We start from the raw sequence: 19,141 nt of genomic DNA, 5'->3' as shown, positions 1-19,141 counted from the left end.
GTTTCCCCCTCTTGCTACAAAGGATATCAATGGGAAATTTGGCAAGATTTGAACAAAATCTGTAGATGACGTATCATTGCTAACGTTCTGACTTTGAGTATTGTACTTTTGTTACAAAGAAAATGCCCTTGTTCTCAGGAAATAAATACACAGTGAGGAATTTAAATGTAAAAAATTGAGTAGCTATGGATTAAGCAATTATTTTTCTTTAACAATGAAAAAGGAACTCATTTAGAGAATAATGTTTTTAAATGTATTTATTTTGGGGGCATCTGGGTGGTTTGGTCTGTTGGGCATCCAACTCTTGATTTTGGATAGGGTCATGATCTCACAGTTCGTGAGATTGAGCCCCGAGTAGGGCTCTGTGCTGACAGCACAGAACCTGCTTGGGATTCTCTCACTCCCCCTTCCCTGCTCGTGTACTCTCTCTGTCCCTCAAAAATAAAAAAATAAATATCGGTAGCAAAAAGACATCTCCACCATGAACAATGAGACCATGTTAGGCAGATGTGTTTGAAAATGAAGATGTGAGGGGCGCCTGGGTGGCTCAGTTGGTTAAGCGTCCGACTTCGGCTCAGGTCGTGATCTCGCGGTCCGTGAGTTCGAGCCCCGCGTCAGGCTCTGTGCTGACAGCTCAGAGCCTGGAGCCTGTTTCAGATTCTGTGTCTCCCTCTCTCTGACCCTCCCCCATTCATGCTCTGTCTCTCTCTGTCTCAAAAATAAATAAAGGTTAAAAAAAATTTTTAAAAAGTGAAAATGAAGATGTGAATGTAACAAGTAAGTCTGATCTTTTTACCATTTACAATACAGGAATGGAAACTGGAAGTTATCCAAACTTGTAAACAAGAGATATTACTTAGTGGTTTTTTTTTTTAATGAAATCAGGAAGTCCAATGAAGTTTATGACAAATTTAAGCTTCAGAGGCTAGAAACACCACAGAACTTTTATTCTTTTGTGATGTTTGTGTCTCTTCAGTTTAGTTTTACCACCCCAGACCTGCTCCCTTCTTAGTTTTCTAATTGAGTGTGCTGCCACCAGGTGGTGGTAAGTGCCATAATCATCTAGTTCAATTACAAGATAGAGATAGCAAGGATGGATGTTTTTCTTGATGTTTGTCATGTTTTATTTATAAACAGACTTGAGGGGCACCTGGTGGCTCATTCAATTAAGTGTCTGACTTTGTCTCAGGTCATGATCTTGTTATTCGTGGGTTCGAGCCCCATGTTGGGCTCTGGGCTGACAGCTCAGAGCCTGGAGCCTGCTTTGGACTGTGTGTCTCCCTCTCTCTCTGCCCCTCCCTTGCTCACACTCTGTCTCTGTCTCTCTCTGTTTCAAAAATAAACATTAAAAAGATTATAAACAGATTTGAGAACTCATTGCCCAGATATCTCCATAGCTCACTCCCTTACATCACAAAGTCTTCTACTCCATGTTCCCCTATCAACATGGTCTTCCAGAACCACACTATATTCACGAAGTACCCTACTCCCCACCTCAGCATTTCCTATCCCCTCAAGCTGCTCTATTTTTAATCACCCATCATTTAAACATGGTTCTTCCTGTGTTCTTTATTTTTATCCAACTCATTTGTCTGGATTTCGTTTTCAAATAATTTTTTTTTCTTCAAAAGGGGCCCCCACGGTATTGTTTCCTTGGAGTTCTTTTATGGTTGAAAACATCTGTTTGTTGCCTTTCACTTGAATGACACCTTGGCTGGTATAACACATAGGAAAATAGAACCAATTCTAGGTCTTTTAAGCAAAAAAGATCACAACGTTTTTGGAAGGGCTAAAAATGCACGGGGGGTGGGGGAAGAAACGTATCTTACTTCAGATCAGGAACAGTAGGAAGTTCACTAGCACTGAAGGAGCTTGAGGTGCTGAGCTAACACTGCCATGGCTAGAGCCAGAAGACAATAGAAAGAGTTTTTACTTTTCTTCACCCTTCTAATTTCACTCAAATGTTCTCATTTGCAAAATGGAATCCAGACCTCAGCTGGCAAAAGAGTCTAAGAAATACAGTTTCTTAGTTCTAGCCCCTGCAATACATGGATGGGTAGAAACTAAAGATACATAGAGAGCAGGGAAAGTGCATATACATATATATATATGTATATATATATATATATATACACATATATATATGTATATGTATGTATATATATATTATATACCTATCATACACAATATATGTTGTACATATGAGTAAGTGGCAGAAATGGTGTTCCTTTATTCCTAAATATATCTATATCTGTATCCATATCTCTATCTAACTATAATATGTAAGTTTCCTAAAAACAAAGAATTCCCTTATACAGCCACAGTAAAATTATCAAAACCAGGAAATTAATTCTGATGCAAGACTATTGAATTTACAGACCGTATTTATATTTTGCCAATTGACCTGCTAATATGTTTTAGAGCACCATATTTATGAATTCAGTCTTTAATTTTTAATCTCTCTCAGTTTGTCCTTTATTTCATGAGCATATTTTTTAAAAAGACAAACCAGTTATTTTTCAATTGTCTTTCTCAATTTCAATTTGTCTGCTATTTTTATTTTTTAATTTTTTTTTAATGTTTATTTTTGAAAGAGAGACAGCGTGAGCGGGGAAGGGGCAGAGAGAGAGGGAGACCCAGAATCTGAAGCTAGCTCCAGGCTCCAAGCTGTTACCACAGAGCCTGATGCAGGGCTTGAACCCACGAACCATGAGATTTGACCTGAGCCAAAGTTGGACGCTTAACCGACTGAGCCACCCACGCGCCCCTGTCCGCTATTTTTCAAGATTAGATTCAGGTTATGCATTTTTAGCAGGAATATCACAGAAATAATATATGTCCTATCAGGAGGCACTTGATGTAGATTGGTTCATTCCTGAGATTAACTTTGATCATTCTGTTAAAGTGGCGTCTGCCAGATTTCTCTAGTGTAAAATTCTTATTTTTCTTTGTATTATAATAAGTATCTTTTGGAAAGATACTTTGAGACTATATAAGTAGTCTCAAATAATAGATACATTGAAACTATGTAAGTATCCTATTACTCTCTGAAGTTTTACCCAGTGGTTTTAGCATCCATTGAAGATTCTTGCTTGAAAAGATAATGAGGATAATGTAATGCTTTCTTATGTAAAATCCCTATTTCCCCAATTACTTATTTATATTGATATAGAATACAGTTGACCCTTGAACGACACAGGTTTGAATTGTGTGGGTCCACTTACACATGAAGTTTTTTCACAGTACAGTACTGTAAATATGTTTTCCTTATGATTTTCTTAATAATGTTTTTTTTTCTAGTCTACTTTATTGTAAGAATATACTATGCAATACATGTAAAACACAAAATATGTGTTAATTAACTGTTTATGTTATCAGTAAGTCTTCCAGTCAACAGTAGGCTCTTAGCAGTTAAGTTTTAGGGGGATCAAAAGTTATACATGGGTTTTTCACTGTGCAGGAGTCTCTGCCCCTAACCCCCACATTGTTCAAGGGTCAACTGTAATAGATTCCTACTTTATTCAGTGGCCTATAGTCTGTTACTATGATTTTGCATTTTCATGTTGACATTGTTTCAGATTTGGCCAGTGGCAAAACTTCAATTGGTGTCTCGTGATATCTGAGATTCTTTGAACACATCCTTGCTTTCTTGCACAAGATGATCCATGCTCATTTGTACCTTTTTTGCCTTGGAATCAACGACTTCAACAAGCAGACTTGATTTCTTTTAGAGGAGGATGCTTTTTAGAAACCAAGGTCTAGGGTTGCCTGGGTGGCTCAGTTGGTTAAGCATCGGACTTGAGCTCAGGTCATGATCTTGAGGTCTGTGAGTTCAAGCCTTGCGTCCAGCTCTGTGCTGACAGCTCAGAGCCTGGAGCCTGCTTCAGATTCTGTGTCTCCCTCTCCCTGCCCCTCCCCCACTCGTCTCTGTCTCTGTCTCTCTCTCTCAAATAAACATTAAAAAAAATAAAAAAGAAACCAAGATCTGGTTGCCCCTAAGAAGTTTAAATGAATACATGCTGAGCCTCACCCCAAGTTATGCTCTTTTTAGCATGTTTCCATTGTCGACATGTGGTGTCTCTTTTCATCTTGCTCATTGCTGGGTGCTTCTATCTAGATGCTGTCTTTGCTCTGATAGGACCAAGGAATTTCTTTCCCAGCAAATCTGAGATCTACCTGTCTGTTTTCCTCATGGGACTACACACACATTTTGAGGGTACCTGTCTGTTCAATGAGTGGCCTTTCACATTTGCAAAAAGAATTATCTTCATTGTTCACCCCATCCATTTTTCTCTAACAATGTTCCTGTTTTTCCTCATTTAAAATGGGGAGGGGAGGTGAGAATTTCTCTTAAATTTGATTCTCTCTGCATTTAAGAAAGTCAGTGAGAATTCTAAAGTTTGGTGACTCACTGGTATGGCCTCTAGAAATGGGGTGTGGGTTGGAAACAGGAGCTGAGCCACAATACACTTCTTCATCCTTATTATCTTCTATTTCTTTCTTTGACCACTAGTGTTTGAATGTTATGGCATTAAGTTATTTTTTCCTATTGGTCACAAAAGAAGAAAATTCAAATTGACTGATACATTAAAATTTTCTTGTAAACTCTGCATGGCAATTATAAGGAGATACCATTGTATGCCTAACAAAATGGCTAAAATGTAACAGACAGACAATACCAATGCTGTTGAGCATATGGGATAATTGGAATGGTCATATTACTCAGGAAAGTGTAAACTGGCATACCCATTTTGGAAACTGACCTATCTATTAAATCTAAACATATCTAGTCTATACCCAGAAATTATATTCCTGGAAATAATCCAAGAGAAAGCAGTGCTGTGTCCACCAAAAGATTTTTACAAGAATGTGCATGGTGGTTTTACTTACAATAGCTCCAAATTAGAAACAACCTAATTGTCTTTCAACAGGAAAATAGGTAAGTAAACGATGGTGTGCTCACAATGGAATACTACACAGCAATAAGAAACAGCATGCTATTATAAATCTATAATATAGATTTATGGATGAATCACACAGACATTAAATTAAGCGCATATATATAGAGAGACATTTGTATGAAGTTTGAAAACAAAGCAAAGGTAAAACATGATGAGGATTAAGAGTACACTTATGGAGGAACCTCGATGGCTCCGACTCTTGATTTCAGTTCAGGTCATGATCTCTTGACCTGCTTGGGATTCTCTCTGTCCCTCTCTCTCTGCCCCTCCCCCACTCCTGTGCATGTGCTCCCTCTGTATCTCTCAAAAATAAATAAACATTAAAAAAAGAGTACACGTATGATGAGCACTGAATAATGTATAGAATTATTGAATCGTTATATTGTACACTTGAAAGTATTATAACACTATGTTAACTATACTGGAATTAGAAAAAAAAAAAAAAAACCAACAAGCAAAGCTGATCTATGTTGATAGAAGTTAGAATAGTGCTTTTCTTTTGGGGATAGGGGCTTGTGAGGAAGTACAAGGGAACCTTTCTGAATACTGGAAATATTTTATATCTTGATATGGGTGGTGGTTATATGGGTAATTACACATGTAAAAATGCATGTTCATGCAATTTGTTCATGTTACTTTATTTAGACCTCAATTAAAATAAAATATTTTAAATGCAAGAAAAGAATATCCAGAAAAATACAATTCCTGTAGCTTAAAAATAATGGAAAAGGGTGCCTGCATGGCTCAGTGGGTTAAACACCTGATTTAGGCTCAGGTGAGATTGGGCTTCATACTGACTATGTGGAGACTTGGGATTCTCTCTGTCTCCCTCTCTGCCCCCCCTCCACTTTCTCTCTCTCTTTCTCTCAAAAATAAATAAACTTAAAAAAATAAAGATAAATGGAAAAAGTTAAACTTCGCAGTACTGCAAAAGCATCTCTTCTTATGTATTTCAAAAATCCAAATCAGAAGGAAGACAAAATATTAAAAAACAATTAGAAATACTAGATTTCCGTAATTTTCTTCTCTCTTGATGAGTTTAAATATCATGAAAGTTATATCTTGTAAATTTGAAAGAAATTGCCTGTAATTCACTCTGAGTACAATGTCCTTCAATGGATTTAAATTTTCCAGTATTATTATCATGGTTCTGTTTACATCATCTGCTTAATTTTTAATTAATTCTGGTGTCCTTGTTCCTAGAATGTTATTTTATGCAATTTTTTAAAATGAGAGTTGGATTTGTCACTGTTATCTTTTTTAAAAAAATATTTTATTTTATTATTTATTTATTTATTTATTTGGTGCCCTCTCTGAGGCAAAAAATATTTTATTTTTAAGACCCCACCTGGGTCTAGAACTCACAACGTCAAGATCAAAAGTCGTGCTGCAACCGCTGAACCAGCCAGGCGCCCCACTCTTTGTATTATCTTGATTAGATTACTTTTCTTGTTAAATTTGCCAGACGTTTGGTGTTACTGATTTGCTTGTTTCTGTCTTGGCCACTCATTTTTCAACTGTCAATTTCGTTCTTTTCCTTCCTGGATGTTTTCGAGACATTTTTCTGCTTTCATTGAGCTCGCAGTCTAGTTATGCAAACACCTATTTGGTAGGAAAATAAAGAGTCCCCTGCTCATTTAAAAAAAAAAAAAAACCTGATAATTTTAGAAACCCTTCGGTGGGATAATTTTAAAATATTCAGTAAGTTTTTAAGTTTTATTTAAAAGTTATTTTCAGTTTGATGTGTGTGTTGTTTTTTTTTTTTTTTCCAAAAATCTTTTAATTTCTAATTCGCTCTTAGGCAATTATCTTTGCGTTGACAGGTTCGTCGTAGGAATTAGCCAATCGCACTGGCTCACTTTTTTAGTTTGGCTTAATTTTATCAAACTAAACTAATACTTCTGTGTTAAAAAACAAAACAAAACTATTCTGGTTTTGATTTTTATCATCTGGCAGACTGCTAAAACTGAAAGACCCAAGAAGACAGAGCTCGAGTCAATTTGAAAGCTGTCTCAAATCCTGGAATTCTTGCCCTGCTCCATCCTCTCTCGCGAGATTTGGAAGCCGGAAGTGGGTTCTATTTCAGGCGTCTCTGCGAGGCGTGTGCTCAGTTAGTGTTGGCGGGAGCTGAGCGATCAGTCTGCTCCTTGCTCGCCGGCCTAGGCTGGGTCTGGTCTAGGGGCTTGCGGGCAGCGCTCCCCGTCTCCGGCCGGCAGGATGCGGGTGGCTGTGGCCGGCTGCTGCCACGGCGAGCTGGACAAGATCTATGAGACGCTGGCGCTAGCGGAGAAGCGCGGCCCCGGGCCGATAGACCTTTTACTGTGCTGCGGCGACTTCCAGGCGGTGCGCAACGAGGCCGACCTGCGTTGCATGGCCGTGCCGCCCAAGTACCGCCACATGCAGACCTTCTACAGGTGAGCAGCGAGGTCCGGGCCTCAGATCCAGCGGTGCGAGGCGTGACTAGCCGGCAGTGAGTGAGTGGAAGAGAACCCGGACTGGATTCGAATTCCCCCTGCCACTGACTCGCTGTCTCCCTTACTTACCTTCTTTGTTCACGCTGTGTCTAGGAACTGGTGCTTCGTAAATGTCACTTTTCTCTTTTCCTTTCACCTGTCTTATCTGTTTCGGAAGGGATCGAAGCCTGAGGGGAAAACCTGGAGGAAGAAGCTGACAGGGTAATCTACCTTGCACTTGATAGGACTCTGGGACTAGTCTGTTTACTGATGCAAGAGTTTTTATTGGACGCCTCCTCTGTGCTCGTCCGCGTTCTAGAAGCTAAGGTTAAGAACTGACAAAGTTCATTGAGCGTACACTGGCTTTAAACCCAAGGTGGCAGACCTTCATTCTTAAGAACAAGTATAGGCAATTCACTTAGAAAGAGCTTTTTAATTTTTTATAATGAGCTCAAATATCTCCTTTGGGCCTTATTTTGCTTTTCTGCTATGCCCGATTGCATGGGCATGCCTAATTGCTTTTCTCTATGCTTGATTTCTGCTATGCCAACCGACAACTTTACTCTTGTGTTCTAGGTATTACTCCGGTGAAAAAAAGGCCCCAGTTCTCACAATTTTCATTGGGGGAAACCATGAAGCCTCAAATCATTTGCAAGAGTTACCCTATGGTGGCTGGGTAGCGCCAAACATTTATTATTTAGGTATGTGTTCTGGGTAATTTCTTGCTTTGTTTGTAATGGAAGCGCCTGTTAGGATTTGTATAACAGGCAGCATCTTGAGCTATATGGTGTTTGCGAAATGTCTCTTAATTTAAATAGTTAATCATGAAACTGTAATTAGAATGGTTAATTTAAGTAGGTAATTATGAAAATATGTCCATGCTTCTAGTATTTTAAGCAATATAGATAGTAAAACATAGTAAAAAATGCAAAGGCCTTATGTACTATTTGCAATCCCTTTATTTTTTCTTACTCTTTCTGTTGATTGAGAAAACTCAAACTTATTATGATGGAAATTGTTAAACATACAGAAGAATAGAGAATAGTATAATGAATCTCTGTACGTGTTAACCAGTTTCAACAACTATTATCATTCTGCCATCCTTATTTCAACCCCACTCCCCTCTAAACTTTTACTTAAGTAACTGTAATTCCTCATTATTTATTGCTTAGTTCATGTTCAGATTTCTGTGATTATCACAAAGGTGTTTGTTTTACTTTGTTTGACTTGTTCAAATAGAATCCAAATGAGGCCTGCACATTTCATTTGCTTGTCATGATTCTGAAGTCTCTTAGGCTGTAAGTGTCCCTTTTCTCTCCTACCCATGCTTGTTATTTGTTGAATAAAATGGGAACTTTTTCTTGTAGAATTTCCTGTGTTCTGGATTTAGCTGATTGGAATTTCTTATATTGTTTAATGTGTTCCTTTTATCCTCTGCATTACCTGTAATCTGTGTTTAGATTTACAACCGGATTAGATTCAGGTTCAATTTTAGTCCTGTTAGACTATTTAGTCCATTCTTTTCTTCGCTTAAATGTTTTCAGCTCTAATGATGACATGATAACTTCAGAAATATAATTTATCTACTTCATTACTGATTGTTCTGTTGACAACTGTAATATTGTGAAAAGATGTTTGAAGATGATCAGTCAGAAATAAAATATAGAAACTGCAGGTTATTTATACTTTATACCTGTTGACTTTCAGATGTATAACCTATAAATCCATCATAGGACACTTTTCCTTATTTCCCTGCCAGCCCACTGTAATATTTGACTAAGTACCAAATTACGTCTATTTTTCTCTTAACATACCTAATCTCATTGGCCCTTCCTTTCTGCTTAGTATCTTCCCTGATCTGCTTCTAGGCCTTTCATCCCTAGTCTGCCTCTTATATTGTTGGCATATTGCTATGTGAAAGAGTAACTTCATCTTGATATTTAATTTTCAAATAATTTTAGGACTGCATGGAGTTCTACGCCTTCAAACTGTTGTTTTAGTTAGTAAAGAGATTGCTTCTGCCTATGGTAATTTTATTTAACTGCGTACTTTTTCAGGTTTGGCTGGTGTAGTAAAATACCGAGGTGTAAGGATTGGTGGAATCTCTGGTATCTTTAAATCTCATGACTATCGAAAAGGTATTGTTCTGAGAATTGTTTTTAAATTTTAGAACTTGCATCTGTCAGACTAACTTAAGCATAATATATAGTTTGACTTTTTCATGGAATTTTTTCTCTGAACTGACTACTTTAAAAAAAAATTGTTTTTAATGTATGTTTATTTTTGAGACAGACAGAGTGTGAGTTGGGGAACAGCAGAGAGGGAGACACAGAATCTGAAGCAGCCTCCAGGCTCTGAGCTGTCAGTACAGAGTCTGACGTGGGGCTTGAACCCATGGACTGCGAGATCATGACCTGTGCTGAATGAAGTCAGATGCTTAACTGACTGAGCCACCAAGTCACCCCTGAACTGACTACTTTATTTTATACATATGAAAAATTTGAGAGTACTAGAACAAATTATCTTTGTATCCACCATCTAGTTTTTTCAAGTCTTAGCGTTTCGCCACTTTTTAGTTAGATTTTATTTTGTTTTTATTTTTTGAGAGAGGGAGAGAATGTGTGAGCAGGGGTGGAGCAGAGGGAGAGGGAAGGATAGAATCTCAAGCAGGATCCATGGGGGGCTCGATCTCACAACCATGAGATCATGACCTGAACTAAAATCAAGAGTCTGACGCTTAACGGACTGAGCCACCCAGGCACTCCAGTCAGGATTTTAAAGAAATAGTACAGATTCAGTCAGAGCTCATAGTTTATCTGTTCTCAGTCTTATTCTCCTTTTATCCTTCCCTTTCCTTACCAGGAGTCACTCTTCTGAATTTGGTGTTTGTTATTTGCTTGATTATGTCATTACCAGATACATAACAGCTTTAAACAGTGTACAATGTAGCATGTTGTAAATTTCATATGAATGTATCATTTTGCATGTATATTTCTGCAACTTGTTTCATTGTTTAATGTGTTTTTGAAATCCATGTTGATACATTCATTTTAATTTGTGAATAGTATTCTATTATAGAAGCATATCGCAGTGCATTCATTTATTCCATTGTATCTGAAAAAATTGATCTTAAAGGAATAGCTTGAGTTTACATTGATTTCAAAATTTTATGAATTAAGTTGGCAGCTAAAATTTACATCCTCTGTGTAACTGTTAAATCACAGATCTGTTCCTGCTGCCCTGCTCCCCATGATTCTAAACTATTGACAGGGGAGTACAAAAATAGGCTGTCTCCTTCACGGCAGGTGTGAGTGCAAACTGTCCTCCACTCTTTGGAGGACAGCTGGTAATCTGTGGAAATGATAAAAGTACTCTGACCCAGGAGTTCTACTTCAGGAATTTAATGTACAGATATATTCCACACATGCAAGATGATGTGTACACATTTATTATTTCAGCCTTGTTTGTAATGGCAAAAGGTACAAAGTAATTAACTCTAACATAACTCTATCATGATAAAACTATACAATGCAATGCTATGAAGCTAATTTTTTAAAAAAGTAGAAGAAAGCAACTCTATGTGTAACTGATACACAAAGAACTCCAAGTTAAGTGAAAAAAAAACAAGGCACAGAACATGTTTCAACTATACTGCTATTTGTGTAAAAAAAAAAAGAGAGGATAAAGAAGTTTGTGTATTAAATGCATAGATGATGTCCCTGGAATAAAATACTAAAACCTGATTAACTTGAGTTTCCTCTAGGTAGTGTTAGTAGTTAGTAGGAATAGGAGGATCCCTGCCTCCCATTGTTTTATCAGCTTTGTTGAGATAAAACTTACATACTATCGTAAGTATACAATGTCGTGATTTTGGTAAATTTATGTAGGGTTGTGCAACCATCCAGATTTAAAACATTTCTAGTATTCCCAAAAGTTTTGTAGTTAATCCTTGCTCCCACCCCAGCCCTGGGCATCACTGGTTACTTTTTATTCCTTTCTGATGATATCTCTTAAATTTTAAACTATATGAATAAACAACGTATTCCAAATTATAATTTAATTTAAAAAATCATAAGCCCCTCAATTATTTAGATTTATAGTTAGTGATCACTCATTAGTAGAAAATACCAACTTTTTTTTTTTTTTTTTTTTCTCAACGTTTTTTTATTTTTTTATTTTTTTTTTATTTTTGGGACAGAGAGAGACAGAGCATGAACGGGGGAGGGGCAGAGAGAGAGGGAGACACAGAATCGGAAACAGGCTCCAGGCTCCGAGCCGTCAGCCCAGAGCCTGACGCGGGGCTCGAACTCACAGACCGCGAGATCGTGACCTGGCTGAAGTCGGACGCTTAACCGACTGCGCCACCCAGGCGCCCCTTTTTTTCTTTTTTAATACCAGCCTTTTAAGAGCAGTGTTTTCATAGAATTTTTAAGAACCAAAACATTAATGACAGACCTCCTTTTTGGAAAAGTGTGTGTATGTTATTTGTATTTGCTGTATTTAAGGGAGTTGAATATAGCTTATTTCTTTTCTTTAATTCAAGGTCATTTTGAGTGCCCCCCTTATAATCCAGCTACAATAAGGAGTATATACCATGTGAGAAATATTGAAGTCTATAAATTAAAACAGGTATGTAAAAATTACATTGCAGCATACTTGAAAAAATGTTAAAGTCATTCTGTACCAAAATGTATTTTGATCATTTTGGTATACCACTTCCAAGAAATATTTCAGTATAGAATACTTCAGTATTTCTAAAGTTTGGATCTTGAGTTGCTTTTAGGAGGTTCACAGATGAACATTTTTTTTTTATTCTAATGTTATGCATTTATTTTAGGAAGTAATAATAAAATAGAACATTTAATCTATGACTGTGTATATTACTACTTAGAATAAGGCTAAAGAATATATGTTGGAATAAAGTGATACTTTAAAGAAAATATTAGAATATTTCATTTTATTTTTTTTTATTTTTTTATTTAAAAAAAATTTTTTTTTCTTAATGTTTTTATGTATTTTGAGACAGAGAGAGACAGAGCATTAACAGGGGAGGGGCAGAGAGAGAGGGAGACACAGAATCTAAGGCAGGCTCCAGGCTCTGAGCCATCAGCACAGAGCCTGATGCGGGGCTCGAAATCACAGACTGTGAGATCATGACCTGAGCCGAAGTTGGACGCTCAACCGACTGAGCCACCCAGGTGCCCTAGAATATTTCATTTTAAATAATGGTATTAAGTAGGGAATAAATAATGGTAAGGAAGATAGAGAATGTGGTAAAATTGTGAAAGTGGTATTGGAACACTGGCTTAACTAGAGAGTAGCTGACACTAGGTTTTTGTTTGAGAACCCATTAAATGCCTGACACTGGGCTAAGCAGTTATCACACATGACATTTCATGTAATCGCCACACAATTCTGTGCAGTAAGTATTACTCTAACTTTGTCACATTAAGGATGAGAGATCAAGGCTCAGATAAGGTAAGTAGCCTCCCGGGGAATTCCCTAGGAGTTAGGTGGTGGAGTCGCCTGAAGCTGTCAGACCCTTCCCACCATGCCCTACAGCCTCTGCAGGAGCTTAAGGATGCTCATGGGCGTTTCTTTAATGTCCTACTCCTAACAGGTCCCTACCTTGAATCCTTTTTCCCTTTCACCCATCTCAGTCCTACCAGTGTTTGACGACCCAGCTTAGATACCAGTTTTCTAGTTTAAAGCCATCACTCTTCTCTGAATTTTCATCACACTTACTGCCTGAATCAGTTATTCAGCGATTATTCGTATCCTTTATCTTGTATTGTCTTGAACACATAAATTATTTTAATTTAGTTTTCCAAGTTTTGTTGCTGATTACTTGAAGGTGCTGGGGATGTGTAATGTATGGAGTATATTTTGTAGCCTCGCCATGAAGACACCAGCTACCTTGAATACCTCTAGTATAATTTATGTAGCAAACAGTATTTTTTACATGTATGTTCTATGAGTCCATTAGAAAAAGGAATTTATCTTTGGGTTTTACTATATTATTTACATTAGAGATCTCATGAAATCTGTGTCTCTCTGTATCTTAAAACAGTTCCTTTACTAAAAGTGACAAGAATAATGGTTATTGTATATTTCAGAAACCCTATATTAAAGACCATGGCTAGTTGGCAGTTAGATCAAAGTATGTCTCTGTTGACCTGCCTTGCCATAGAATATAAGGATGATTTGTGAGGTAAAGAGAAAGCTTTTTCTCCTTGCTTACATGAGTGAGGAGTTTAGCATTTCTTAGTATTTCTGTGACCTTCTTAAATAAAGTTTGCTTAGAATGAATTACATAGAAATCTAAAGATCTAAGCGGTTAAACAATGGTGTGGTGGTGGAGAGAAAGTGTAGGGGATTGCTTTTGGCTAATCTGTTTTTGGGTTTTCTTTCTTTTTCTGTTAAAGCTGAAGCAGCCTATGGACATATTCTTATCTCACGATTGGCCAAGAAGCATATATCATTATGGAGATAAGAAGCAACTTCTTAAGACTAAATCTTTTTTCCGACAAGAAGTGGAAAATAACACATTGGGAAGTCCTGCTGCCTCAGAGCTTCTAGAGCACTTAAAACCTACCTACTGGTTTTCCGCACACCTTCATGTGAAGTTTGCAGCCTTGATGCAGCATCAGGTAGAAATCAGAACATTCTTTGATTTGACAAACACTTAACAAATATCTGTAGGCTAAGGCACTGTTGGCACAGTTGTAAATTTAGAGAAAGAGCTCAAAGATAACTTTGCTTTTTCGAGTAACTCCATATCCATGGGGCAGGGAAGAGACAAGCAGGCAATAAGTATTATTATTAGTGATTAGTGATAGCAATAAGTTTGTGGTGAAAAGTGCCATGATGCTGTGGAAGTGCCTACACCAGACTCTGGTGAATTGGGGATGTAGACACAGAGATGAAGAGATTGAGAAGGTTTTCCAAAGGAATTGATTGTGCCAGGAAGCAGTAGAATATGAGGGCAGTGTAGGTAGGGAGCCCAGTGTGTGCCAAGGCTAGAGGTCTGAATGCGTGGCGCGCTGGGGGCTGCAGCAGTCCCTGCGGCTGAGGCAGAGGGAGAGATGAGGCTGGAAGGACATCCTAACTGCCTGCTGGGCCATGTTCTGGAGTTTGGGTTTTAACCAGAAGGTAATGGGGAAAGTTGGGGAGTAGTGAAACCAGACTTTGATTTTAGAAAGATTAGTTTGGTAGCATTTTTGTGTATGGATCATAGTAATGTAAAATGGGAGGCAGAGAGGCTATTTAAGCATAAGATGAGGTTCTAGCCTGTGGCAGGGAGGGAACACAGAGAACACGATCTCCAGAGAGATTTTGCAGGCAGAATCATCAGGATTTGGTGACAGAGGGGGACTCCCAGAATTTTCCTTGGGTAGCTGCATGGGTGATGGTGCTTGATGAAAGGTAGAGAATAAATAGAAACTTCAACTTAGGCTTTTATGGAGATCGTTGTTTCTTCTTTTCCCCTCCCATTCTGACTGACTTTCCACCTAAAGTATTCCATAGGGAAAACATTTAGAAAACGCTGAGTTAACAAGGTTAGAAATTCCTTCTCGAAGTCTTCTTCTATAGAATTCCTGAGAGTCTTTAATGTGCTGATGGGCATCGTCTTTCTCCAAGAGTGAGTGGAGTGTGGGGTGCAGTGCTGCTTGAACTTGACCATGCTCTTTTCTGTGGTGGAAGTGCACTTTAATGATGTTCTTCAAGTACAGTTTGGAAAATTCTGTTTGGAAACATTCCTGTGGGCCCTTTCTGTTGTGGGCTTATCCTCACTCCCCAGTTTCATTGGGAGAGAGAGGCAAGGTTACTCCTTTTCTCTTCCTTTGGACCACTGCCAAGGTGATTATCCTCTTTAAATGTCCAAGTTATCCATTCAAATCAGTCATCTTTTCTACATCTTTGTTATTCTCTTCCGTCTCCTAGCGTTCATGACATGCCCTAGGGCTCATGACACGCTCAAAATCCTAGGGCCTGGATTTTTACTGAACCATCGGCTTTGGTTCTTTCCCCCCATTCCATCTTGGGTTGTCAGCCTCAGGGAGTTCCATCTCTGAATGAATATGTTCAGTCCCTTTTAATTAGCTCCTCAACCTTGACTGCCTTTGCCAGTGGTCTCTTTCAGCCCCTTTACCAACACCAAAGATCACCTTTTGTCTCAGAACTGCCCCACTGCCAAGATCTGCCTGCACTCTCTGTGCCTTCACCTCTCAGTCCATCACCACCATTGAACTGAAACCTGGCCCATAGCAGGGTGTCCCATAGCTGCTTCCTGTCCTTTTTTCTCCGTGGGCCTTACTGTTCTCAGTGAGTCACTTTTGTACTTCATCCAATATGACCTTCATGTTGTAGTCTATCACCCCCTGCCCATGTTTCTTTTCTGCCAATTCAGTTTTTACAAAATAGCTTACTTGGAATATAATTACATGTCATAAAATTCACCTATTTAAATGTACAATTCAGTGAGTTTTAGCATATATCCAGAGTTGCAGAGGTTTCCAGAGCAAACAGCACATAGCCCAGTTTTAGAACATTTCCAACACCCCAAAAGATGTCTTGTGCCTGTTTGCTGTGCTGTTTGCTGTCAGTCCTTGTTCCCGCTCTCAGCCCCAGGCACTAATCTGCTCTGTGTCTCTGTGGATTTGCCCTCTTTGAAATTTATATAAGTGGGATCAAAGTCTATAGTCATTGGCACGTGGTTTCTTTTGTTTGTGTGGTTTTGAGGTTCATTCATGTAGCAAGTATTAGTATTTCTTTCATTTTTATTGTTGAATATTTCATTCTGTGAATGTATCCCATCAACTTTTGGTGTTGTATCTAAGAAATATTTGCCTAATCCAAGTTTATAAAGATTTTTCCTTATAATTTCTTTTAAAAGTTATATAGTTTTAGCTCTGCCAGATTACTTTTCAGCTCTTCTGTTATCTTAGCCTTTGCGTTATATACTTTGATTTAGCACTGGCATTATCATCAGCATTAGTGTCTGCTTTGACTTTTGTAAGGAAGTTGAAGCCCAGAGAGTTTAAGTGCATTGCCTGTTATTACACAAATGGTTGCAGAACTAACTTATTTTGGAAAAGTGACAGTTGTTGCTTTGACACATAACTTAGGGGTATGTTTAATAAAGATTGTTTCCATCCTATTCTGTGTATGAATTACTGTGATGATTTAACTTTCTTTCTGGGGCTGCCTGGGTGGCTCAGTCAGTTAAGTGGCCAACTTCGGCTCAGGTCATGATCTCATGGCTCGCGGGTTCAAGCCCTGTGTAGGGTTCTGTGCTGTCAGCTCATAGCCTGGAGCCTGCTTTGGATTATGTGTCTCCCTCTCTCTCTGCTCCTTATCTGCTCATACTCTGTCTCTCTCTCAAAAATAAGTAAACATTAAAAAAAAAAAATTAACATTCTTTTTAAAATTATGGTTCATATTTGTAGGCCAAGGATAAAGAACAGACGGCCAAAGCAACAAAATTTTTAGCCTTGGACAAATGCTTACCACATAGAGACTTTCTTCAGGTAAAAAGAAAATGAAATAACTTTGCAATATAGTTTTGCTCTTCCAATGATTAAAAAAAATTAATTTTCCCTTCAGAATTTATTTGTGCTCTTTATAATTTATGTATTGTGAGAATTTTGGAATATGTTACATTAGTGTTTTTAAGCTACTAAATTAAATTCCTTTTAAATTTTATTGTTATACTGAAATTCTTAGCATATTAAAAATAGAAATGTTTTCCTTAAAATTATCAATTTCTTCCTATAGGTAATAGAAATAGAACATGACCCCAGTGCTTCTGAGTACTTGGAGTATGATATTGAGTGGCTCACTGTTCTAAGGGCTACTGATGATCTTATTAATGTGACTGGCCGCCTATGGAATATGCCTGAAAATAATGGCCTGCATACAAGGTAAGTCTGACATTTAGGGTTTGCTCTCTCTGGTGCATGCATGATTTTTTGTCCCCTCCACCTTTTTTTTTTTTTTTTTTTCTTAAATCAAGGGAATTATTGTTAAATGAGTGTCAGAATAATTCAAGGGTTACTGACTGGTATGGAAAACTACAAATTTTCCATCTAAGGGATGTAAGAAAATGGGCTATTGAGTACCAACCCAAATTAGCACATAAATTAATAAGCGTGTATAAAACTATAATGTGGTGATGATTTGGTTCACACATTAAAGTAACTTATGCTTATTTTAGAGTGTGAGTTAAGAACAGCTTTTTCTTTTTTCTTTTTTAAAAATTTTATTTATTTATTTTGAGAGAGAGAGAGAGACCGCGAGTGAGAATGGGGTAGGGGCAGAGAGAAGAGTGAGAGTATCCCAAGCTGTCAGCACAGAGCCCGATGACATGGAACTTGAACTCATGAACCATGAGATTGTGACTGGAGCTAAAACCAAGATTTGGATGCTTAACCAACTAAGCCACCCAGGCACCCCAAGAAGAGCTTTTTCTAAGAATTGTTTTTATTTCAGAATGGTCCTTTGGTAAATTAATTGTAATTTTATTAAATGGAATTTTTATATGTGGTTTAGATTTTATCCTTACACCTGAAGTCCACAGTTAGATCTTACCATTTGTTGTCTGAGGCTGATAAAATGTAAAAAGCTATTGTTTTGGACTTTTGTAGGTGGGATTATAGTGCAACAGAAGAAGCTATGAACAAAGTATTGGAAATACTGAATCATGACCTCAGAGTTCCATGTAACTTCAGCATAACAGCTGCTTGTTATGACCCTAGCAGGCCACAGACACAAATGCAGTTGGTGCATAGGATCAATCCTCAAACTACTGAATTTTGTGCCCAGCTTGGCATCACTGACATAAACGTCAGGCTGCAGAAGGCCAAGGAAGAACATCACTTGTGTGGTGAATATGAAGAACAGGAGGACCTGGAGAGTAATGACTCTGGTGAAGACCGTAGTGAATATAACACAGACACGTCTGCCCTGTCCTCTATTAATCCAGATGAAATAATGCTAGATGAAGAAGAGGAGGATGAGGATAGTATCGTAAGTACACACAGTGACATGAACACACCGTCTGTAGAGCCTTCTTCTGATCAAGCTTCTGACTTCTCCGCAAGCTTCTCTGATGTCAGGATCTTGCCAGGTTCCATGACTGTATCTTCTGATGATACATTGGGTTCCCCAGATGGCAGAGAGGGGAAGCCTGGTGAGGCTTTGGAGTTGGAGGATGGAAAGGACTTAACCGAGGTGCCCCTGAAGAGGCTGAGTGACGAACATGAACCTGAACAAAGAAAGAAAATTAAGAGGAGGAATCAAGCCATCTATGCTGCAGTGGATGATGACGATGCAGCATAAGACAATTTACTTAGTATTATATGTAGATATGTGATTTTTAAGACCATATTTTTAGAGTCGGATTTTTGACACTCAAGACTTAACTTTGTAATAATGAAGTTACATGAGAGAATTTTAGTTATTGACTTTGTCTTTAGTCCTTTGTATATTTCAGATAAAAATATTAAAATTTTATATATTTACTTGATTGAGTACCTTTTTTTTTTTTTGAAGACGTATACCATTCACTTTCATTATTTTCAGGAAACACTCACGGGATACCTACTCTGTACCAGGCACTTTTCTGTAAAATGGCACTATAAAGATGAGTAAGACCGGAATTTCTACTTTTGAGGAGTTACTACCACTGTGAATATTTTTGTGTATAAAATATGGCATCTTTATATT

At 37.9% G+C, this 19,141-nt stretch overlaps 1 protein-coding gene across 1 annotated transcript; it reads left to right on the top strand.

The window, feature by feature from the left end:
* The first annotated feature begins 7,040 nt into the window (after window positions 1–7,040).
* On the top strand, window positions 7,041–18,936 carry DBR1 (debranching RNA lariats 1). The gene is made up of 8 exons (XM_058729992.1): window positions 7,041–7,375; window positions 7,991–8,115; window positions 9,472–9,552; window positions 11,958–12,043; window positions 13,840–14,064; window positions 16,864–16,944; window positions 17,192–17,337; window positions 18,061–18,936. The coding sequence occupies exons 1-8, from the start codon at window positions 7,179–7,181 to the stop codon at window positions 18,752–18,754; spliced, it is 1,635 nt and encodes a 544-aa protein (XP_058585975.1). The 5' UTR covers window positions 7,041–7,178; the 3' UTR covers window positions 18,755–18,936.
* Window positions 18,937–19,141: the final 205 nt, after the last annotated feature.

The sequence above is a fragment of the Neofelis nebulosa genome, chromosome 5, assembly GCF_028018385.1.
Source record: "Neofelis nebulosa isolate mNeoNeb1 chromosome 5, mNeoNeb1.pri, whole genome shotgun sequence".
Lineage (NCBI taxonomy): Eukaryota > Metazoa > Chordata > Mammalia > Carnivora > Felidae > Neofelis > Neofelis nebulosa.
The sequence above is the reverse complement of the archived record's forward strand: the minus strand, read 5'-3'. Positions and strand labels throughout refer to the sequence as shown.